The sequence below is a fragment of the Thalassophryne amazonica genome, unplaced genomic scaffold (assembly GCF_902500255.1).
Source record: "Thalassophryne amazonica unplaced genomic scaffold, fThaAma1.1, whole genome shotgun sequence".
NCBI lineage: Eukaryota > Metazoa > Chordata > Actinopteri > Batrachoidiformes > Batrachoididae > Thalassophryne > Thalassophryne amazonica.
Genome location: NW_022986258.1, coordinates 22,007 through 47,650, shown reverse-complemented (window position 1 = coordinate 47,650; position 25,644 = coordinate 22,007). Strand labels below are relative to the sequence as shown.

The 25,644-nt window shown below is 42.2% G+C and overlaps 1 protein-coding gene across 1 annotated transcript; it reads right to left on the bottom strand.

Annotated features, from left to right (window-relative positions):
- Window positions 1–415: 415 nt before the first annotated feature.
- Window positions 416–25,266, bottom strand: LOC117505869 (haze protective factor 1-like). Its single transcript, XM_034165402.1, has 3 exons — window positions 24,606–25,266; window positions 21,785–21,907; window positions 416–662 (listed from the first exon to the last, which is right to left on the bottom strand). The coding sequence occupies exons 1-3, from the start codon at window positions 25,143–25,145 to the stop codon at window positions 648–650; spliced, it is 678 nt and encodes a 225-aa protein (XP_034021293.1). The 5' UTR covers window positions 25,146–25,266; the 3' UTR covers window positions 416–647.
- Between the last annotated feature and the right edge of the window lie 378 nt (window positions 25,267–25,644).

The window sequence follows — 25,644 nt, the reverse complement described above, 5'->3', positions numbered from 1 at the left end:
ATATGACTGTGTTTTTGTCTGACCCTGTTTGCTCCGCTGCTTGATCACCCGTGTACCGTACCTCAGCCTGAATAAAGACGATCACTTCTTTTACACGTAAACCTGATCTGGGAGTCTGCATTGTGGGTCCAGCCGCTTCGGATGCCTGGCACCCGCCCGCCCTGTCACTAACTCAGTTACCTTTTGGGAGAAGTAACTAGTAACTATAACTAATTCTTTTTAAAGTAACATTCCCAACACTGGTGGCAGACCTGTGCATGGCATCTAAACAATGTAAAGATGCTTTTTGGGTTGATTTATTGCATCAAAGTTCAACAGATTTTAAAGAGTTCATTTTCATTATATGAGCTTTTAATTTGGAGACATAGAGGATGAGGGTGTTTAGCATTTTTAACTTATAACTTAGTTCTCAGTCACTACATACAAAAATGTCTATACATTCGTTTGAAAGTATAGTTAACAGTCAAAACCATGAATTTTACATCTTGATACAAACTTTACAAACAGTCATAAAACCAACATAAAGTATGAGTCCTCTTGGATCAACAGTCTCTGAAGGCGGAGCATCATCATTGGCTAAGTGAAAGAGGTGGGGCTCTAAGGGAACAACACTGACCCCTGCTGGCTGAGTGGAGTGCCTGCACGTGTCAACTGATCACCTCCTGAAACAAAAACATTGAGCAAAACCAATTAATAAACAATCAATTCAGTTTGTTTTGTGTAATTGTTGATCTGATTAGTTTTGCTTCATGGAGGCTGACAGCAGTGTGTCGCTGACTCAGCCTGACAGATTGGATTGTTACTCTTCCTGCTGTTCTATGGAGTTAAATCCAGGCCAAAAGTTTTGTACTCTGAAAATAAAAAAGATTGAAAAAATAAATTTTGAAACTGAAAATTCAATGTTTGTTCTTGAATTTTAGAATCATTTAAAAAGTATTATTAAAATAAAAATAAGTGTAAGATATATATTTTCAGTTTAAATATATTTTATCAGCTCTGTAATTATTTTAATCAATTTATTTTCATTCATATTTCTTTTTTTCACTTTCAGATCTTATTTTTTCAGTTTCAAACTTTTGGCCCCGTTTTGGCGTGGGAGGGCATGGCTTCGATTGAGAGGGGCGTGGAATTGTGAGTGACAGCAGAGCAATCAGTCCTCACATGATGTTGCTTTCAGGAAACGTGGGTACTTTGATAGATAATGACTCTGCTCCCGTCTCCATCGTTTATTTACTACGCGGCTGGAGCGTGAAAGAAAATAGAGAGAATGAAAGTTTATTACGAGGCTTTAAACCCTCGAGATAAAGCTGTTTATTGTAATCGATGTGTAGCAGTTGGTTCAGTGGATCCGTATGTTGTACCGGATAGTGAATTTAATGACGATGTAACAAAGTGGCCGGCAGTTTCACAACCGTAATGTGACCAGAACCAAGCAGACCACCTGTAAATCCAAAGCCAAAGCCGGAAGAGCGCTCCGGCTACCGGCGGTGTGAAGAAGCCTCACCGTTACCTGCCCAGCACTGAGACGCTGAGATAGATCGGCCGCTACCAGAAATCCACCGAGCTGCTGATCCACAAGCTGCTGACCAGGTCAGCCTCGCCGGCCTCTTGCAGAGCATCACAGCGGAGCTCTGAAAGTGGAGGTCGGTCTTGAAGTCCTGAGCGATTTCTCTCACCAGGTGCTGGAAGGGCAGCTTGTGGGTCAGCAGCTCGGTGGATTTCTGGTAGCAGCAGAGTGCCACAGTGCCGGTGTCCTGTAACGGTGAGGCTTCTTCACACCGCCAGTAGCTGGAGCACTCTTCTGGGCGGCTTTGGATTTGGATTTCCAGGTGGTCTGCTTGGTTCTGTCCATATTAAAGCTTCCTTCAGATCTGCTGAGTCAGGTCTCTCTGTGTGTCACTTAGAAAACTCGTAACACTTCACTGCTTGATGCACAATAACTGCTGGCAGCCTGTAAAATGAGCGACCTGCCTCATTTTCATGCGGCGATGCTTTGCTGCGTTCATGGTCTTGTGTGGATTTGGGACACATCACTTTTTTAGGTATAGGTGTTAAACTTTACAATCTTGCATATTTTGCAGTTTTTAAACATCAAAAATGACCAAGAGTGGTCTAGAATGACTTGTAATAGACATCTTTAGCATCACTTTCTTTACAGGTATCAAGACAACACAGTGGAGAGAAAGTGTTAAGTCATTATCTATCAAAGTACCCACGTTTCCTGAAAGCAACATCATGTGAGCACTGATTGCTCTCCTGTCACTCACAATTCCACGCCCCTCTCAATCGAAGCCACACCCTCCCACTCCAGAACGGGGCCCAAAGTTTGAAACTGAAAAAAGATATGAAGGTGAAAAAAAGAAATATGAATGAAAATAAATTATTTGATCAAAATAATTAGAGAGCTGAATCAAACATTTATTTAAACTGAAAAATATACGAGGGCTGTCAATAAAGTAACGGTCCTTTTAATTTTTTTCAAAAACTATAATGGATTTCATTCATATGTTTTTACGTCAGACATGCTTGAACCCTCGTGCGCATGCGTGAGTTTTTCCACGCCTGTCGGTGACGTCATTCGCCTGTGAGCACTCCTTGTGGGAGGAGTCGTCCAGCCCCTCGTCGGAATTCCTTTGTCTGAGAAGTTGCTGAGAGACTGGCGCATTGTTTGATCAAAATTTTTTCTAAACCTGTGAGACTCATCGAAGTGGACACGGTTCGAAAAATTAAGCTGGTTTTCAGTGAAAATTTTAACGGCTGATGAGAGATTTTGAGGTGATTCTGTCGCTTTAAGGACTTCCCACGGTGCGAGACGTCGCGCAGCGCTCTCAGGCGCCGTCGTCAGCCTGTTCAAGCTGAAAACCTCCACATTTCAGGTTCTATTGATCCAGGACGTCGTGAGAGAACAGAGAAGTTTCAGAAGAAGTCGGTTTCAGCATTTTATCCGGATATTCCACTGTTAAAGGAGATTTTTTTAATGAAAGACGTGCGGACGGGTCCGCGCGTCGGGACGCAGCCGCCGCGACGCTCCGCCACAGGAAAAACACCTCTGTTGAAAGCCTTAAGGACAAGTTGGAACATGTCCTGCCTGTTAAACAATTTCTCATATACTCACTCCACTGAAAGCCATCAAAAGCCGCCTGGATTTTACAAATGGTTATCAACACGGAGGTGTTTTTCCTGTGCCGCCACACCGCGTCGGCTGCGTCCCGACGCGCGGATCCGTCCGCACGTCTTTCATTAAAAAAATCTCCTTTAACAGTGGAATATCAATCAATCATCAATCAATCAATTTTTTTATATAGCGCCAAATCACAACAAACAGTTGCCCCAAGGCGCTTTATATTGTAAGGCAAGGCCATACAATAATTATGTAAAACCCCAACGGTAAAAACGACCCCCTGTGAGCAAGCACTTGGTTACAGTGGGAAGGAAAAACTCCCTTTTAACAGGAAGAAACCTCCAGCAGAACCAGGCTCAGGGAGGGGCAGTCTTCTGCTGGGACTGGTTGGGGCTGAGGGAGAGAACCAGGAAAAAGACATGCTGTGGAGGGGAGCAGAGATCGATCACTAATGATTAAATGCAGTGTGGTGCATACAGAGCAAAAAGAGAAAGAAACAGTGCATTATGGGAACCCCCCAGCAGTCTACGTCTATAGCAGCATAACTAAGGGATGGTTCAGGGTCACCTGATCCAGCCCTAACTATAAGCTTTAGCAAAAAGGAAAGTTTTAAGCCTAATCTTAAAAGTAGAGAGGGTGTCTGTCTCCCTGATCTGAATTGGGAGCTGGTTCCACAGGAGAGGAGCCTGAAAGCTGAAGGCTCTGCCTCCCATTCTACTCTTACAAACCCTAGGAACTACAAGTAAGCCTGCAGTCTGAGAGCGAAGCGCTCTATTGGGGTGATATGGTACTATGAGGTCCCTAAGATAAGATGGGACCTGATTATTCAAAACCTTATAAGTAAGAAGAAGAATTTTAAATTCTATTCTAGAATTAACAGGAAGCCAATGAAGAGAGGCCAATATGGGTGAGATATGCTCTCTCCTTCTAGTCCCCGTCAGTACTCTAGCTGCAGCATTTTGAATTAACTGAAGGCTTTTTAGGGAACTTTTAGGACAACCTGATAATAATGAATCACAATAGTCCAGCCTAGAGGAAATAAATGCATGAATTAGTTTTTCAGCATCACTCTGAGACAAGACCTTTCTGATTTTAGAGATATTGCGTAAATGCAAAAAGGCAGTCCTACATATTTGTTTAATATGCGCTTTGAATGACATATCCTGATCAAAAATGACTCCAAGATTTCTCACAGTATTACTAGAGGTCAGGGTAATGCCATCCAGAGTAAGGATCTGGTTAGACACCATGTTTCTAAGATTTGTGGGGCCAAGTACAATAACTTCAGTTTTATCTGAGTTTAAAAGCAGGAAATTAGAGGTCATCCATGTCTTTATGTCTGTAAGACAATCCTGCAGTTTAGCTAATTGGTGTGTGTCCTCTGGCTTCATGTATAGATAAAGCTGGGTATCATCTGCGTAACAATGAAAATTTAAGCAATACCGTCTAATAATACTGCCTAAGGGAAGCATGTATAAAGTGAATAAAATTGGTCCTAGCACAGAACCTTGTGGAACTCCATAATTAACTTTAGTCTGTGAAGAAGATTCCCCATTTACATGAACAAATTGTAATCTATTAGACAAATATGATTCAAACCACCGCAGCGCAGTGCCTTTAATACCTATGGCATGCTCTAATCTCTGTAATAAAATTTTATGGTCAACAGTATCAAAAGCAGCACTGAGGTCTAACAGAACAAGCACAGAGATGAGTCCACTGTCTGAGGCCATAAGAAGATCATTTGTAACCTTCACTAATGCTGTTTCTGTACTATGATGAATTCTAAAACCTGACTGAAACTCTTCAAATAGACCATTCCTCTGCAGATGATCAGTTAGCTGTTTTACAACTACCCTTTCAAGAATTTTTGAGAGAAAAGGAAGGTTGGAGATTGGCCTATAATTAGCTAAGATAGCTGGGTCAAGTGATGGCTTTTTAAGTAATGGTTTAATTACTGCCACCTTAAAAGCCTGTGGTACATAGCCAACTAACAAAGATAGATTGATCATATTTAAGATCGAAGCATTAAATAATGGTAGGGCTTCCTTGAGCAGCCTGGTAGGAATGGGGTCTAATAAACATGTTGATGGTTTGGATGAAGTAACTAATGAAAATAACTCAGACAGAACAATCGGAGAGAAAGAGTCTAACCAAATACCGGCATCACTGAAAGCAGCCAAAGATAACGATACGTCTTTGGGATGGTTATGAATATCCGGATAAAATGCTGAAACCGACTTCTTCTGAAACTTCTCTGTTCTCTCACGACGTCCTGGATCAATAGAGCCTGAAATGTGGAGGTTTTCAGCTTGAACAGGCTGACGACGGCGGCTGAGAGCGCTGAGCGACGTCTCACACCGTGGGAGGTCCTTAAAGCGACAGAATCACCTCAAAATCTCTCATCAGCCGTTAAAATTTTCACTGAAAACCAGCTTAACTTTTCGAACCATGTCCACTTCGATGTGTCTCACAGGTTTAGAAAAAATTTTGATCAAACAAAGCGCCAGTCTCTCAGCAACTTCTCAGACAAAGGAATTCCGACGAGGGGCTGGACGACTCCTCCCACAAGGAGTGCTCACAGGCGAATGACATCACCGACAGGCGTGGAAAAACTCACGCATGCGCACGAGGGTTCAAGCATGTCTGACGTAAAAACATATGAATGAAATCCATATAGTTTTTGAAAAAAATAAAAAGGACCGTTACTTTATTGACAGCCCTCGTATATCTTACACTTATTTTTATTTTAATAATACTTTTTAAATGATTACAAAATTCAAGAACAAACATTGAATTTTCAGTTTCAAAATTTATTTTTTCAATCTTTTTTTATTTTCAGATTACAAAACTTTTGGCCTGGATTTAGCTCCATACTGCTCCCATTAGGGGGCGCCACAGCAGATCATCCATTTCCATCTCACCCTGTCCTCTGTATCTTCCTCTGTCTCACCAACCACCTGCATGTCCTCCCTCAGCACATCCATAAACCTCCTCTTTGTCCTCCCTCTTCTCCTCCTGCCTGATGGCTCCATCCTCAGCATCCTTCTCCCTATATACCCTGGGTCCGTCCTCTGCACATGTCCAAACCGTCTCAGTCTCACCTCTCTGTCACCTCACCTCTCTCCTGTCTCTCTAGTGCCACCGTCTCTAAGCCATCCAACATAGCTGGTCTCACTACCTCCCTCCAACTTCTCAAAATTCTCTCCTGCTGCACCCTTTCCAGCACTGTCCCTTTATCTGACTATTTGGTACAAGTTTACTATATGTCTTTTCCTCAGCTTTTGTCACTTCTCTTTTCAAATTATGTCACATCTCCTTGTCCTCCTGTCTACTTTTTTCATCTTTCCATGGTCAAGTGGTTAAGGTGTTGGGCTTGAGTCCAGAAGATCATGGGTTCAAATCCCCATCTGACTGGAAAATCACTAAGCGTCCTTGGGCAAGGCCTTTAATCCCCTATTGCTCCCGGTGTGTAGTGAGCACCTTGTATGGCAGCACCCTGACATCGGGGTGAATGTGAGGCATAATTGTAAAGTGGTTTGAGCATCTGATGCAGATGGAAAAGCGCTATATAAATGCAGTCCATTTACCATTTAACCTCTTTCTTTGTGTACTTTATCACACATCTTTATTCTACCACCCCGTCTCTTTGTGACGTTTCACTCAGTACTCACCACATCTGCAGTACTTTTCCAGTTGTCCAAAATTGTTTCCCCTCCATCCAGTGCCTCTCTCACCCGCTCACTGAATTTCACACAACAGTCTTCCTCCTTCAGCTTCCGCCATCTGATCCTTTCTTGAGTTCTCTCTCTCTTCTTCTTCACCTCTAAGTCATCTTACAAACCACCATTTCCTATTAAGAATGTAGTCCACCTGTGTGCACCTTCCTCCACTCTTATATGTCCCGCTGTGCTCCTCCCTTTTCTTAAAGAAGGTGTTCACCACAGCCATTTCCATCATCTGTCCTTCCCCATTCCTATCCTTGATACCATATCTACCCATTACTTCCTCATCACCTCTGTTTCCTTCACCAACATGCCCATTGAAGTCTGCTCCTATCACCACTCTTTCATGCTTGGGTTCACTCTCCACCACCTCATATAACTCAGTCCAGAAATCTTCTTTCTTCTTCATCTCACAACCTACCTGTGGGGCATATGCACTGATGATATTCATCATCACCCCTTCAATTTCCAACTTCACACTCATCACCCTGTCAGACACTCGCTTAACCTCCAACACATTTTTAACATACTCTTCCTTTAAAATGACCCCAACACCATTTCTCTTCCTGTCCTCACCATGTTACAACAACTTGAACCCCCCTCCTATGCGCCTGCTCTTACTTTCCTTCCACTTGGTCTCTTGCACACACACTACAACCCCTGGCAAGAATTATGGAATCACCGGCCTCAGAGGATGTTCATTCAGTTGTTTAATTTTGTAGAAAAAAAGCAGCTCACAGACATGACACAAAACTAAAGTCATTTCAAATGGCAACTTTCTGGCTTTAAGAAACACTATAAGAAATCAAGAAAAAAAGATTGTGGCAGTCAGTAACGGTTACTTTTTTAGACCAAGCAGAGGAAAAAATTGTGGAATCACTCAATTCTGAGGAAAAAATTATGGAATCACCCTGTAAATTTTCATCCCCAAAACTAACACCTGCATCAAATCAGATCTGCTCGTTAGTTTGCATCTAAAAAGGAGTGATCACACCTTGGAGAGCTGTTGCACCAAGTGGACTGACATGAATCATGGCTCCAACATGAGAGATGTCAATTGAAACAAAGGAGAGGATTATCAAACTCTTAAAAGAGAGTAAATCATCACGCAATGTTGCAAAAGATGTTGGTTGTTCACAGTCAGCTGTGTCTAAACTCTGGACCAAATACAAACAACATGGGAAGGTTGTTAAAGGCAAACATACTGGTAGACCAAGGAAGACATCAAAGCGTCAAGACAGAAAACTTAAAGCAATATGTCTCAAAAATCGAAAATGTACAACAAAACAAATGAGGAACGAATGGGAGGAAACTGGAGTCAACGTCTGTGACCGAACTGTAAGAAACCGCCTAAAGGAAATGGGATTTACATACAGAAAAGCTAAACAAAAGCCATCATTAACACCTAAACAGAAAAAAACAAGGTTACAATGGGCTAAGGAAAAGCAATCGTGGACTGTGGATGACTGGATGAAAGTCATATTCAGTGATGAATCTCGAATCTGCATTGGGCAAGGTGATGATGCTGGAACTTTTGTTTGGTGCCGTTCCAATGAGATTTATAAAGATGACTGCCTGAAGAGAACATGTAAATTTCCACAGTCATTGATGATATGGGGCTGCATGTCAGGTAAAGGCACTGGGGAGATGGCTGTCATTACATCATCAATAAATGCACAAGTTTACGTTGATATTTTGGACAATTGAAAGGATGTTTGGGGATGATGAAATCATTTTTCAAGATGATAATGCATCTTGCCATAGAGCAAAAACTGCAAAAACATTCCTTGCAAAAAGACACATAGGGTCAATGTCAATGAGCAGATCTGATTTGATGCAGGTGTTAGTTTGGGGGATGAAAATTTACAGGGTGATTCCATATGTTTTTCCTCTGCTTGGTCTAAAAAAGTAACCGTTACTGACTGCCACAATCTTTTTTTCTTGATTTCTTATAGTGTTTCTTAAAGCCAGAAAGTTGCCATTTGAAATAACTTTAGTTTTGTGTCATGTCTGTAATCTGCTTTTTTTTCTACAAAATTAAACAACTGAATGAACATCCTCCGAGGCCAGTGATTCCATAATTTTTGCCAGGGGTTGTATGTCGACCCTTCTCCTCTCCATCATATCGGCCAGCTGAGTCTTGATTGAGCTGGTTTTTCCAGATTTGGGGCCATAACTCTGAATGCACTGGCGGCACAGCCCATGTGGCTGAGATGGTGCAACCAGAAGTAAACAGGAAGTTAAATATGGCCTGACCAGTTATATACAGGAAGCACTGTAGCCAGGCTGACAAAGAGTCAGAGCTCTATTGAGCTGAGTATTCCATTAACTTTAACTAGTAATGACTTCATGACTTTCTTTGCTAACAAAATTTTGACTATTACAGAAAAAATTACTCATAACCATCCCAAAGACGTATCGTTATCTTTGGCTGCTTTCAGTGATGCCGGTATTTGGTTAGACTCTTTCTCTCCGATTGTTCTGTCTGAGTTATTTTCATTAGTTACTTCCTCCAAACCATCAACATGTTTATTAGACCCCATTCCTACCAGGCTGCTCAAGGAAGCCCTACCATTATTTAATGCTTCGATCTTAAATATGATCAATCTATCTTTGTTAGTTGGCTATGTACCACAGGCTTTTAAGGTGGCAGTAATTAAACCATTACTTAAAAAGCCATCACTTGACCCAGCTATCTTAGCTAATTATAGGCCAATCTCCAACCTTCCTTTTCTCTCAAAAATTCTTGAAAGGGTAGTTGTAAAACAGCTAACTGATCATCTGCAGAGGAATGGTCTATTTGAAGAGTTTCAGTCAGGGTTTAGAATTCATCATAGTACAGAAACAGCATTAGTGAAGGTTACAAATGATCTTCTTATGGCCTCGGACAGTGGACTCATCTCTGTGCTTGTTCTGTTAGACCTCAGTGCTGCTTTTGATACTGTTGACCATAAAATTTTATTACAGAGATTAGAGCATGCCATAGGTATTAAAGGCACTGCGCTGCGGTGGTTTGAATCATATTTATCTAATAGATTACAGTTTGTTCATGTAAATGGGGAATCTTCTTCACAGACTAAAGTTAATTATGGAGTTCCACAAGGTTCTGTGCTAGGACCAATTTTATTCACTTTATACATGCTTCCCTTAGGCAGTATTATTAGACGGTATTGCTTAAATTTTCATTGTTATGCAGAGGATACACACCAATTAGCTAAACTGCAGGATTGTCTTACAGACATAAAGACATGGATGACCTCTAATTTCCTGCTTTTAAACTCAGATAAAACTGAAGTTATTGTACTTGGCCCCACAAATCTTAGAAACATGGTGTCTAACCAGATCGTTACTCTGGATGGCATTTCCCTGATCTCTAGTAATACTGTGAGAAATCTTGGAGTCATTTTTGATCAGGATATGTCATTCAAAGTGCATATTAAACAAATATGTAGGACTGCCTTTTTGCATTTACGCAATATCTCTAAAATCAGAAAGGTCTTGTCTCAGAGTGATGCTGAAAAACTAATTCATGCATTTATTTCCTCTAGGCTGGACTATTGTAATTCATTATTATCAGGTTGTCCTAAAAGTTCCCTAAAAAGCCTTCAGTTGGTTCAGAATGCTGCAGCTAGAGTACTGACGGGGACTAGCAGGAGAGAGCATATCTCACCCATATTGGCCTCTCTTCATTGGCTTCCTGTTAATTCTAGAATAGAATTTAAAATTCTTCTTCTTACTTATAAGGTTTTGAATAATCAGGTCCCATCTTATCTTAGGAACCTCGTAGTACCATATTACCCCATTAGAGCGCTTCGCTCTCAGACTGCGGGCTTACTTGTAGTTCCTAGGGTTTGTAAGAGTAGAATGGGAGGCAGAGCCTTCAGCTTTCAGGCTCCTCTCCTGTGGAACCAGCTCCCAATTCAGATCAGGGAGACAGATACCCTCTCTACTTTTAAGATTAGGTTTAAAACTTTCCTTTTCGCTAAGGCTTATAGTTAGGGCTGGATCGGGTGACCCTGGACCATCCCTTGGTTATGCTGCTTTAGATGTAGATTGTGGGGGGGTTCCCATTGTTAAAGATTTTGTATATATGTTATCACTGTTAAACATTTGTACATTTGTCTTCTTTCTCATGAGAACGGTGTTGTGCTGTTTTGCACTTCACCCTGAGAATGTACGTGTTATTCAACCTTGTTTTAGCTTTGTCTTCTTTCTCATGAGAACGGTGTTGTGCTGTTTTGCACTTCACCCTGAGAATGTACGTGTTATTCAACCTTGTTTTAGCTTTGTCTTCTTTCTCATGAGAACGGTGTTGTGCTGTTTTGCACCTGTCTTAACCAAGCCTGAGAATTCAATTTTGTTTTAGCACTCTGGGGTCAATCTGAGCTGGGAATGAAGGGCTGGATGTACTTATTATTATAATATAACTTTGTTTTTGCAGCCTCTAACGACTGGGAGTAAGAGAACGTTTTGACTGTTGTGATGTGGTGCTTAGTGTGAAGGAGTGTGAAGGACAGGACACTTCAGGCAGATGCAGAACAGCTGATAACTGCAACAGACGAATGAGATGTGCTGACCTGTGTAAAAGAAAGTGTTCTTCCTTACAGCTGCACTTATTGACGTATGCGTTTATGTTACGGGAAGAAACTTGTCTTGCGTCATCACCCCCACCCTTAGGACAAGTTTTTTGTTTATGTGATGAGGGCGTCTCTTAATAAAAAGAGCGGAAAAGCAGGCCAGACTTTAGTGTAGCCTTGGTGTACAGCCTGACTGCACTCCGCGCGTAAAATTTGACTTTCTGTCTCACTGGTGTTTCTTGACTCTGTTTGTCTTGTTAAAGGTTTTAAAAATGTTTGGAGGAGAAAATACCCAACATTGACTGGGGGCTCGTCCGGGATCTCAACAACACCGGAGGTGTCCGGCGGAGGTCGTCAAGTCCAGACGTAAATCCTTGGCCAAGGTCCGATCGATCGATTGATCGTGTCTGCAATTGTCGACCACTGTTGGCATCGTCTGGTTGACGAGATTTTCCCGAAGAAGACAGACAGGAAGTCGAGTCAGTGAGTAAAATTTCTTTGTAAACAGTACTGAGTGAGTGGTGATCAGATCGCGTAAAACAGTTAAATTCCGCAAGCGATGATACAGAATCGTCTGTTAATGCTAAGCAGTTAAACTCTGTAAGGAGGGCGGACTCCTCTACGGTTGCGAGGGACGCACGTAGTTAAATTCCGGAAGGAGGATACGGACTCCTCTGTTTTAATACGTAAAGGAAATCCCGGGTAGAAATATGTGCACTGTAAAAAAGCAGTTAAATTTGGCAGGGACGGCGGAGTCCCCTAATGCAGGACATTAGTTAAATTTCACGGGAGGGCGAGCTCCCCTGGCATAAGAATACGCGTACGATTATTAAAAGTGTTTCTATGTGTACATAGTGTATTGTGTAAGTGTAAATAACTGTGTGAAAGTGTAATACTTTGGACAACGTTAGTGACAACCGTGCGTGTGGAAGCAGCAGGCAAGTGATTCCGCTTCCTACGGGGAGGTGAAAGGAATCAACCACACGACGGCAAATTAATTGTCATGTCCAAAGAAAGTGTGAAAACTTCAGATTTAGAACACCCTAGGTGTGCCCCCGTCTGAAGTCCAAATTATAACAAGGGATAAAAAATATAATAAAAATGGGGGGTAAGACGTCTAAAAATAAGGAAAATTTATCAACTGATGACTGGAAATTTATGGAAGCAAAAAATCCAAAAGCAACAAAGAAATTGGAGACCTGGATAAATAAACATGACTTTGACGGACGACTGAACCTGATCAGCATACAGAAGCTGAAGAAGGAGTTAGAACGGGATGAGAAAAAGATGCAGAAAGTAGGGGCAGATTTAGTGGCATTTTGAGAGGAAGAAGCAGAGAACAGACAGAAAGGAGCAGAGAAGCGACGATTAGAGAAAGCAAGGAAAAAGAAAGCTGTAGGTAAGGCAGAAGAAGATGTGATAATTCAGCACAGAGAGCCAGAACAACCTCAGCAACCACCGCCGGCTGGATCGTCGGTGACAACAACACCTTTATCTCCTCTACCAGAGGATGACGATGTACCGCCACCACAGTATGATTTGGCAGTAAAACCTAAGGTAAAAAGAGAAAAAACAGAAAAACCACAAACACGCAGTCAAGCAAAAGTGCCTACAGCCCCTCCCATGGTGGAACATAGTGATCAGGGAGGTGCCTATCCTATGATAGAAGTACCAAATCCTTGTGCAGGAACAGCAGGACATCGATCAACCATGCTCGTATATCGAACATGGAATGCTGATGATATCAAAGCAGCAGTCGACATGATACCATCGCCACATGTCGATATCGAGGGCTTTCTGCAGGATATAGAAAACATTAGAACATCTTACCACCTTAATGGACCTGAAGTCCAACAGGTGTGGATGAAAGCATGTGGCCCTAAATGGAGTCAGGTACGCGGAGACTGGAATCCTGCAGATCAACAAGGCGTACCACTGACACATGATGATCTAGTCTTAGAAACAAGAGTGGAAGCTATGATTACACGTGCAAAAGGAGTGTTAGGACCAAAGATAAATTATACTGAAATTACCAGGACAACACAGAAAGAAGGAGAACCATGGACAGAGTTTAGATGCAGATTTGAGAATGTATTTAGGGTCCATAGTGGCATATTGCCAGGAACACCTGTGTATGAACAACAATTGAAAAACGCTCTGATCCAACATTCCAATAAGGATATAAAAGCTTGGATACAGAAACATTGGATTGGATTGCCTACAGGCACATTGGAAGACACACATACACACTGCTGTCATGCAGAAGAAGTCTTAAAACAGAAAAAGACAAGAAACAGCGACAAAGGAGTGTATGTAGCACATGGAGATGATGAAATATATTACCAGCAGGGCAACTTAAGACAGCAGAAGCAGTGCAAACGCCCCAAAAAGCCATGGCAAAATAGACAAGGTGGACAGCCACAACGTCAAGGACCATGGCAACCACAACAGCAGCACAGACAGGGAGGGCCACCACGTGGTCCCCTGATTTGTTGGAACTGTGGGAGAGAGGGACATATGTATAGAAATTGTCCGAATCCACCTACTGAGGGAGCAGCAGGGAGAATTCCACAACGGAATAATCCTCCACAGCCACAGTATCCACAATGACTAGAATCCATAATCCATGATTCCACATCAGATAGGCAGTCTGATTGTGATATGGATCTGTGTGCCTTGCTGGGAAATCCGGTACCAAAACCAGAAGTGACTTTGTTGGTAAATGACCAGTGACATTCCTTTGTGATACAGGAGCATGTAGAACCACATGTAATGACAACATACCTGTCCATCAATTAAGCAACGAAATCTTTAGGGTTCGCTCTGCAAATGGACAAACATCAGACGTCCCTATCACTAAACCCATAACGTTGACAGATCCATTTGGCCTGACGTGTACTATGTCAGTGTTGAGCATGCCACAATGTCCAGTTAACCTTTTAGGACGAGACGGATTGACTGCATTGGGCTTGTCCATAATTGTGGAACAAGGGAAATTAGTTGTTGAACGCACAGGAGGCGTTAACATGGTAAGAGAAGAAAACGATGACCCCACATTCCACTATTACTATACATTTGACATTTCAGAAGAAGATGCTGCAGGATGGGGTAAAGATGTCGTCTTGCAAGCGACAGCCCTACTAAAAAATCCTGAACAAAAGATGTCACCACCTGACCTGCATGTCACAATGTGGCATAAAGATCCTCCAGGTCCGGATGGTGACTATGAAACTAAATTGAAAAATGTTTCACCTGTGAAACTGACAATGACCGATTTGATTCATGATGGCAACTCAACAGCCGTCATAACAGTGACAGGTGCCACTGAAGACATTTTAAAATTGAGATTCACAGGTATGCCATTACATGTGTCACTTTGTAAACCATATTTGACAGAATGGCAAGAATTGGGACTGACAGTCATGACAGCTTTGTCAGCCACTGATTGGAGCAGAGTTGGACCACGAACGGAGTTCAGTCCATCAACTAAATTGTATAAAGTGCCAGTTAATGTCTCATTGGTGCTGACAGCTGGACACATATTGATGTGTCCACTTCACAATCCTGAGTGTTTCAGTTGAGTCCTGAAGAGGATGATCTTCTCTCTTCGGTACCGTCAGGATTGTGGACAACAGGTCCTTCAGACGTAGGACTGATTAAAAATGCACAACCTGTAGTTATAAGGCCAAAAACAGAATACAGACCATGTGTAAGACAGTATCCATTGAAACCTGATGCAATTGACGGAATCAGGCCAGTAATAGAGGATTTGTTAACAGCAGGAGTAATAGTGCCATGTCCAGATTCACCATGTAACACACCCATATTTCCTGTAAAAAAGGCTCCGCCCTCAGTGGGGTGGAGAATGATTCAAGATCTGCAGGCAGTAAATGCTGCTGTAGTAAAAAGAGCACCATGTGTTCCAGATCCACACACCTTGTTAAATTCGCTGAGACCAAATTCTAATAGTTTCTCAGTAATTGACATAAGTAATGCATTTTTCTCTGTGCCAGTACACCCAGATAGTCAATTCTGGTTTGCTTTTACCTTTAAAGGACAACGATATACATTCACCAGATTACCGCAGGGTTACGCAGAGAGTCCAACTATTTATTCTCAAGTCATGTCAGCATGTTTAGCCAATTTTGTTCCACCGGCAGATAGCCAACTATTAGTGTATGTTGATGACATTCTGATTGCCTCTGACACGCGAGAAAACTGCATAACTGACACAGTAGCATTATTATGTTTCTTATTTGATAATGGCCACAAAGTGAGTAAAAACAAAGTTCAGTTGTGTAGGGATAAAGTAAAATATTTAGGACATGAATTATCAGCCACTGGGCGCACGATCCTGTCTGACAGAAAGGAAGCAATTTTACACGCTCCAAAACCACAAACCAAAAAACAGATGATGTCATTTCTTGGACTGACAAATTACTGCAGGGCATGGATTCCCTGTTATGCAGAATTGACTAGTCCACTTTCTGATTTGATGTACAAAGATGATATTTCAATGTCAACCGTGTTGGAATGGAACAAAGACGCTGAGGAAGCCTTTGTAAAAGTCAAACAAACATTAGTGTCATCCACAGTTTTGGCACTACCAGATTATAGTAAACCATTCATTCAAACAGCTGATTGTAAGAATAAGTTCATGACTAGTGTTTTGGTTCAAGTATATGGCTCAAAATTAAGGCCAGTTGCCTACTACTCATCTAAATTGGATGCAGTGGCAAGTGCTTTACCACCATGCATACAAGCTGTTGTTGCAGCCTCTATGGCTGTTCAAAGTAGCAGTAATGTTGTTCTATTCCATCTGCTGACATTGAAAGTTCCACATGCAGTCTCTGCACTTCTGTTGCAGACAAACATGAGCCTTTTGTCCCCAGCAAGACATCTTTCGTGCATGTCCTTGCTATTATCACAACCACACCTTACGGTAGAGCGCTGTACAACATTGAATCCATCCACATTGATACCTTTACCTGAGGATGGTGAGCCGCACAATTGTCTTGATGTAGCTACGGTCTGTACGAAAGCACGCCCAGACCTCTGGGACACACCCATCCCAAACAGTACAATTGTGTATGTGGATGGTTCTTCCACTAAAAATGCTTATGGACAAACGCAGTCTGGATATGCTGTCGTCACAAATTCAGAAGTATTAGATTCTGCTTCATTGCCATCGTCATTTTCAGCACAAGCAGCTGAATTAGTTGCTTTAACTGCAGCTTGCTATCTGTTTCAAGGTACGGCCGTATCGATTTATACAGACAGCCAGTACGCTTTCAGCACAGTGCATGTTTGCAAAACTGTGGGAGGAGCGTGGAATGGTGACATCATCTGGAAAGCCAGTGACTCATGCCACTCTCCTAACTGCCCTACTGCAAGCTGTGAAGTTGCCTCAACAAATTGCTATATGCAAATGTGCGGCTCACACCAATGGCTCTGACAGTGTTTCAAAAGGAAATGATTTTGCTGACAGAGCAGCAAAAGAGGCAGCAGCAGCTTCTTCTATTTTTGTTGTACAGGAAACTACTCCAGATTTGCATTTAGGTCATACACTGCTTGCTGACATGCAACAGCAGGCAACTGACAGAGAAAAACAAATGTGGATAGCTAAAGGAGCTACGTATGCAAATGACTTGTACGTATGACCACAAAAGAAACCCATATTGCCAAAAAATATGTTTAAATGGGCAGCTATTATGAGCCATGGCGTGACGCATGTCTCATCAGGGGGTATGATATCGCAATTGCAATCTATTTTTTGTTTTTATGGGTTCGATGCATATGCAAAACAGCATTGTAGAGCATGCATGACATGTGCAAAACACAACTCACAAGGCAATTTGAGACCCCAAAGAGGTAAATTTCCAACACCACAATATCCCTTTCAAGTGATTCATATGGATTATATACAGCTGAGTAAACATGAAGGGAAGGAATTTTGTTTAGTCATAATTGATGCCTTCTCAAAATGGGTAGAATTGTTCCCTACAAAACATGCAGATTCACTTACAGTGGCTAAAGCATTATGCAAAGACATCATCCCACGATTTGGAATACCAGAAACAGTCTATTCAGATAATGGAGCGCATTTTGTTAATACAATAGTGCAATACGTAGGAGAAGCACTACAGGTTAATCTAAAAAATCATTGTGCTTATCATCCACAAAGCGCCGGATTAGTGGAAAGGATGAATGGAACAGTAAAAAACAGACTTAGAAAGACAATGGAGGAAACAGGCAGACCATGGACGCATAGTGTAGATTTGGTAAAAATGTATATAAACATAACTAGTACCATGGGGTTGACACCGTATGAAACATTGTTTGGCAGAAAATATCGATTGCCATATTATGGACAAATTTGGGATGTACCTGAGGAAGCCAATTTGGCGGATTACATGAGAAAAATGTTAGAAGGACAACGAGGGAGAGTTCCAAACACTGATGATCCCATTTCTCCACAGGAGGACCCTAAAGCGGTACCTGGAGACTGGGTGTTGATAAGAAGCATCAAGAGAAAACACTGGCATTCACCTAAATGGGAAGGGCCCTATCAAGTACTACTCACAACACCCACAGCTTTGAAAATTGGGGAAAGAAGTACATGGATTCATTTAACTCACTGTAAGAAAGTCATTTGTGCAGACACAGACAAACAGTAAGAACAGTAGGATAAGACTAGTAATAGTGTGTGAGCTTGGTGTTAAGATCCAGGTTAGACACGAAAGCTAGCAGAAGACATTAAGAAGCCACTGTTCTGAACATAGGTGTGCTGTAGTGTGCAGAAATGGCGAAAGAAAAAAATAAAAAGAACGAGGGTTTCTGGACCCCACGGACAGTCCTTGTTATGCTACTTTTCTTTTTTGAATTGGGATTATTATTAAAAGCCATGAGCACGGGACATGATAATAAGGATCACATCCGCAGATTGCAGAGACCAAAAAGAAGTAACGAAGACCCCAGTCCGATAATAAATGCCACAGTACATAGCTGTGATGGGAATAATGCGTACCGATTTGGTGTACAAGCCTGCATTCCTAGAAATACTTCTGTGATCATCTCTGTACCATATAGTGCTCTTACCCATGGAATGCCGGATGGTGACAGAGGGACTAATTACGGAAATAGTTTCTCATGGTATATGACCAACGATCAACAAGATAGGAGATGGGAAACGTTGGTAGCCGATGAATGGAGTAGATGGACACCAAGATGGGCACAAACCGAGTGGGCTAAGTACCAGAGTCAAATTCTCAAAATGTATCAAACAGATGATAAGCTGTCTATAGTGGTGAATACCACAGAAAAAGGAACCATATTCCCACCTGATATAGAGGGAGACTGTTGGTTGTTCCTCCTTTGGGTATACAAACAAGGAAAAGATCCGTATTTCCATTTCTTCCTCTGTGAAACAGATAGAGTACAGCAACCAATATTGACCGAATTAAGTACGTCAAAGGGGGTGTCCATACAAGCAAAGGGGGTGTCCATACAAGCAAAGGGGGTGCCCATACAAGCAAAGGGGGTGTCTGTACAAGGCACAAAAGACATGAAGGCAGATGACTGGTTCCTAGTAACTACAGGAATTAGTGGACAAAATAACAATTGGCTTTTAATGGCAGAACAAGCAGGACTAGCAGCAAAGAAGGACTGTGTTGTATGTATGGGACCCAGACCTATATTACAGGTAATACCGGCAGCATTACCCAAAGACTGCTATGACACAGACATACATTGCGGCAAACAACAATTGTTCTAAGTGGGACAAGATCTATCCAGTGACCAAATTGACTAAGATTAAACCTTTATTCTCAAGCAAAGTTGGGCATGCTAACCATACATGTGTACACTTGACAGGGACAAGTAAGACTTTGGGTAGCTTAAACCACACCGCCTGGTGTAAGAATGTGGTCCATAGTACTCCCACATTCAAACCTGTCGGGAGGAGTGACGTATGGTGGTGGTGTGGGGATAACAGAATCTTTGACAGACTGCCACGGAATGTGTCAGGTTATTGTGCATTAATATCATTATTGTTACCAGTTGAAGCCATACCCATGACCCCTGAAGACGTTACGACATATGCAGCCTCTCTTATTCCTGAAGATTGGCAGAAAGGCATAGCCAGACATAGAGTAAAAAGAGATTGGAAAGGAGTGGGAAATCCAACATATATTGACGCAATAGGAGTCCCCAGGGGAGTGCCTGACGAGTATAAACTGGTTGATCAAATAGCAGCTGGATTCGAATCTTCCATCTGTTGGTGGTGTTCAATTAATAAAAACGTGGACAGAATAAACTACATCCACTACAATGTACAGAAATTAGGAAATTGGACTGAGGAAGGATTTAAGGCTGTCCATTCACAGTTAGAAGCCACGTCCCTTATGGCCTTCCAGAATCGTATTGCTCTGGATATGTTGTTGGCAGAGAAAGGAGGTGTTTGTGCCATGTTCGGAGAACAATGCTGCACATTCATTCCCAACAACACGGCTGCAGACGGCAGTCTCACTCAAGCCATTGATGGGCTGAGGACGTTGAACAGGAAGATGAAAGAGCACAGTGGAGTAAACACCGAAGGCTGGGATTGGTGGCTGGAAGGGATGGGAAAATGGAGGTCTTTGATTTCTTCACTATTAGTGTCTATAGCAGTATTTGCTGCAATTCTAACATTGTGTGGATGTTGTTGTATTCCATGTCTCCGAGGCCTTGCAAATAGAATGATAACCACAGCAATAAGTCCAGGACCAGGAGGGGGACCAGCATCATATCCACTTCTGGGGACAGACGACGACAAGGAGGACGATGGCTCTCCTGACCTGTACCCAGACCAATGGAAGTATGATGACCCAGACACCGATGATGGTGACAATGATGACATCACCTCTGGGGTGTAAGCCTATAGAGAGAACATACCATGATGAACCTCTTAGTGAAAATCTCAAAAAGAAGTGCTAAGCTGAGTGATGCCTACTGTATGTTTAACAGGCGATAAACAGGAGGGGAATGTTAAAGATTTTGTATATATGTTATCACTGTTAAACATTTGTACATTTGTCTTCTTTCTCATGAGAACGGTGTTGTGCTGTTTTGCACTTCACCCTGAGAATGTACGTGTTATTCAACCTTGTTTTAGCTTTGTCTTCTTTCTCATGAGAACGGTGTTGTGCTGTTTTGCACTTCACCCTGAGAATGTACGTGTTATTCAACCTTGTTTTAGCTTTGTCTTCTTTCTCATGAGAACGGTGTTGTGCTGTTTTGCACCTGTCTTAACCAAGCCTGAGAATTCAATTTTGTTTTAGCACTCTGGGGTCAATCTGAGCTGGGAATGAAGGGCTGGATGTACTTATTATTATAATATAACTTTGTTTTTGCAGCCTCTAACGACTGGGAGTAAGAGAACGTTTTGACTGTTGTGATGTGGTGCTTAGTGTGAAGGAGTGTGAAGGACAGGACACTTCAGGCAGATGCAGAACAGCTGATAACTGCAACAGACGAACGAGATGTGCTGACCTGTGTAAAAGAAAGTGTTCTTCCTTACAGCTGCACTTATTGACGTATGCGTTTATGTTACGGGAAGAAACTTGTCTTGCGTCATCACCCCCACCCTTAGGACAAGTTTTTTGTTTATGTGATGAGGGCGTCTCTTAATAAAAGAGCGGAAAAGCAGGCCAGACTTTAGTGTAGCCTTGGTGTACAGCCTGACTGCACTCCACGCGTAAAATTTGACTTTCTGTCTCACTGGTGTTTCTTGACTCTGTTTGTCTTGTTAAAGGTTTTAAAAATGTTTGGAGGAGAAAATACCCAACACCCATGATGCACTGTTTCTTTCTCTTTTTGCTCCGTATGCATCACTCTGTATTTAATCATTAGTGATTGATCTCTGCTCCCCTCCACAGCATGTCTTTTTCCTGGTTCTCTCCCTCAGCCCCAACCAGTCTCAGCAGAAGACTGCCCCTCCCTGAGCCTGGTTCTGCTGGAGGTTTCTTCCTGTTAAAAGGGAGTTTTTCCTTCCCACTGTTGCCAAGTGCTTGCTCATAGGGGGTCGTTTTGACCGTTGGGGTTTTTCATAATTATTGTATGGCCTTGCCTTACAATATGGAGCGCCTTGGGGCAACTGTTTGTTGTGATTTGGCGCTATATAAGAAAAAAGTTGATTGATTGATTGATTGAAGCCCCGCCCTCACTCTGAGAGACCTCTGTCATGGTGCTGAGGATGTGACAGACATCTGGGTAACATCACCAACATGCCGCTGACAGTCTGTTCGCTCAGACTCTGGTCTCGCTGATTGGATGTTCGTGCACAAATCTGTGTGAGGATCTTGTGTGCGCTCGGACTTACGTACAGGTGTCCCGTTGCATCCTTCGAAGCGGCCGTGCGTGGTGTACAGGGGGATGTCGCCTTTGTGGTCCAGGTTCTCATAGGGGCTGAAGCTCTTGTGGCGCCCCCTGTAGCAGCACCACAGTAACTACAGAGGAGGAGCAGCTTTGATCACTTTGTGATTTAGACCTGAAACAACCGGTTTGAGGCTCAGGTGACAGACAGATGCCTGTTAACTCATTGAGTGCCAGCCATGTTCAAAGTTCAGAACATCCCAGTGCCAGGATTTCTTCAGCATTTGAGTGTTTTTCAATTGAGTTCTATGTCCATGTCAACAACAAACATACCACAAGAAAAGAGAAGAAAAGAAATTTGCTCGATGACGCGTCTTTGGCGCGTTACTATCGGAAAAGACGCGTTTTAGAGTCAATGGCATCGAGTGAGTTAAACAGGAGAGTGGGCGTGGCCAGCAGACATAGAAACAACATTTTTTACTTAGCATGAATGAGTGTGACTGAGGTCGAATCAGCCCAAATGGGAAACACAGTCAGAATGTGAGCACAATCGGGACATGCCAGCAGGATTTGGCATGCCTGATCCATTTTGAAGTTATATGCAACATATTTGTCACTCTCCTGTAAAATAAATCTCTACAAGATGAGATAAATGAAAGAAAACATAAAAGCTACTGGATGGACTTGAACTGATGGACTGTAGCAGCACTCACACCTTCTGGTATCACAACTCATCATCACTTTTACAGCCAGCTTTGTAAAAATCGGGACAGACGTCTCTGACACAGACCACAAAGCCTGGAGCACTCTGTCCTCCAGCCAGACAACTGAGGGAAGCCATCAAGAAGGAACACAGATGATTTAGCACAAAGTCCAGCTGTGACTGAAGAAGGTCCCACCAGTCACAGATGCTCACGCTTGGACCTCCTTCATATGGAGTTAAAATTGTCTCAATATTTGTAAATGCACACAGGGTGATCTACAAATAATCACTGATTTGCAAATGTGTTCAGATATCTACAAATGCAAATTTCATATTTGTAACTTGTAAATTGGTCTTTGCAAATAATGTTGTATTTGCAAATATAAAACTTAATTTGTAAAAAAAATTACATTTGTAAAACTGGAAATTGTATTTGTGAATTGAGTTTCAGCATTTGTGGATCACCAATTACACTCATTCATCGCTTTCCTCTGTGACGTCATTTTGAGACATTCTTTTCGCGAACACAGATCCACAAACAAACGCCGACTGATTCACAAATACACACTCACGCACACTGGATATCCACTAGATGGCAGTGTGGTTCCATTCATTGATGTGGCAAGCTGAATTATTTTTTAAAATTATATGTCTGCGGATTTCATCATGGGGAGGGGGGCGGGGGTGTTAGTGTTGTACTCTTTAACGCAGTGGTTCAAATAAGCGTATTAAACAGCATTGCGCCTGTGCGTGCTCCGTGACACAGACATGCTGCAAAATTCTTCTTTTAAAAACTTGAAAGTTCTAAAAGTTGCTACCCAAACAGCGTCACCGCAACAACCAACCAGTCCCGCTTTACGACAACTGTCGCAACAGCCAGGCTCCGCGGATCCGAGGAAACTGATTTGTATCTGTAACACACAGATCAGTGTCCGCGGACTTATAAAACTTGCATTATGTCGTAAAAGAAAGAACGCTTTGCGATAAGCATTTTAAATACTCAGTAACGATCACGATTAAAGAGTCATCCGGGAGCATATAGTTTCAGTTTGCCACATCAATGAATGGAAAAACACTGCCATCTAGTGGATATCCAGTGTGTGTGTGTGTATTTGTGAATCAGTCGGCATTTGTTTGTGGATCTGTGTTCGCGAAAACAATGTTTCAAAATGACGTCACAGAGGAAAGCGAGGAATGCGTGTAATTGGTGATCCACAAATGCTGAAACTCAATTCACAAATACAATTTCCAGTTTTACAAATGTAATTTTTTTTTTACAAATTAAGTTTTATATTTGCAAATACAACATTATTTGCAAAGACCAATTTACAAGTTATAAATATGAAATTTGCATTTGTGGATATCAGAACACATTTGCAAATCAATGATTATTTGTAGATCACCCTGCGTGCATTTACAAATATTAATGAGACCATTTTAACTCCATACCTTCAGACGTCTTCTTGTTATCAACAGCTGGCTGTAAATGTGATGTTTTAGTTCTCTTAAATTACATAAATGCTTAGTTTGTGTTTCATATGTTTAGGATTTAGTTTTTAAAAGTTTTTGTGTAAAGAATCATGTTTTTTTAATTAAAGACTCAAGTCCAAACGAAGTTTCTGGACAAACAGTAAAATCATTTGTTCATTTTTAATCCCAATAAGAGACAAAAACACACCAAAAAAAAACAAAACCTAAAAATAGAAAAAAAATGTTCTGGTTATTTTGTTTATTAAGTTTGACTTTTGGGGTTTCAGTTCAAGGATTATTTCTTCTTCTTATTATTATTATTATTATTATTTGTCTACAGAATCCAGCTGATCTTGTCTTGAAACTGTGGGTCCAGTTCGAATACAAATTATTGTTGCTCACTTTAACAATAAAAGATTATCTTAAATGATGGTAAAATATGAACATTATGATGACGTCACTCAGGGGACGTATGTGCAGTGAGAAACTTAGAGGACCCACGCAGCTTCCCTGAGGTACACCATGTGAAGGATAACCATTGTGGGAGTTTGTCAGCGATACTAATGCTTTAGCTCTCTCACTAAATCACTTCTGGTTTGTAGGGAAAGAAAAGGTATCATTGGTGTTTTGGTGACTTTAATGATTGTGTATGTACTCACCAGTCCGATTAGCAGTAGAAATAGCAGCAGCAGTACTAGTGATGCTAGGACTAGCAGAGCTATTCCCCATCCTGGAACAGCAGCGACAGCTGGAGCACCACCTGTGGTCTCCGCTTTGAATGATGTCTGTAACGTGAGGGTTCCTGTGGCACTTCCTGTCACTTTACTAACAGGTGCTGTGTCGCTGTTCAGAGAAGCTGTAGCAGAATTTGTGCCATGGGTGGACGCTACCATCAAATTCCCGTCTGCACCATCTGCAGTGGGCTGGACTTCGGTGTCATTGGTGGCCGCCATTGTAACCGTAGACATGGCTGTGTTGGCACTTGGCACTGTAGTGATTTGGTGTTCTTGCGTCACTTCAGCAGTGGAACCGGTCCAGGCTGAGGGAGAACCGGACTGAGTGACAGTGGAACCTGTCCGGGTTGAGGGAGAACCGGACTGAGTGACAGTGGAACCGGTCCGGGTTGAGGGAGAACCAGACTGAGTGACAGTGGAACCAGTCTGGGCTGCAGGGTAATCAGTCTGGACAATGAGGGACATGGACTGAGTGATGGACTGCTTTGTCAGGTCTGTGGCGGACTCCTGGCTGGAGGTGCCGAAGTCGGTTTCTCTGCTGGTCGCACTGACTGAATTCGGGCTTTGACTGGTTTCAGGCTTCACAGGAAGTGTTAGTGGTGGAGTGATAGATTCTGGACTTTTAGAAACTTCTCCACTCCTAGTCAGTGGTGACATGGCGGTTGTCATAGTAACATGTGTCATGGTGGAAGACTCTAAAGAAATGTGAAGAAAAAAAATCACGTTAGAAATCATGTGATGAACTGGCATCCTGTCCGGGGGAACCCCGCCTCACGCCCTGTGACTTCTGGGATAGGCTCCACCCCCTGTGACTCTTAACTGGAGTCAGTGGGTATAGAAATGTAATGAATTACAGATCACATGGAGAAAAAAGTCAGAGAGGTGAGACTAAGATGGTTTGGACATGTGCAGAGGAGGGACCCAGGGTATATAGGGAGAAGGATGCTGAGGATGGAGACACCAG

Excerpts from the sequence above, each read along its gene's own strand:
- LOC117505869 (XM_034165402.1), bottom strand. The coding sequence starts at position 25,145 with ATGTCCCTCATTGTCCAGACTGATTACCCTGCAGCCCAGACTGGTTCC. Across the intron at positions 21,908-24,605 it reads TTCTACTGCTAATCGGACTG|TTACTGTGGTGCTGCTACAG; the intron begins GTGAGTACATAC and ends CCTCCTCTGTAG.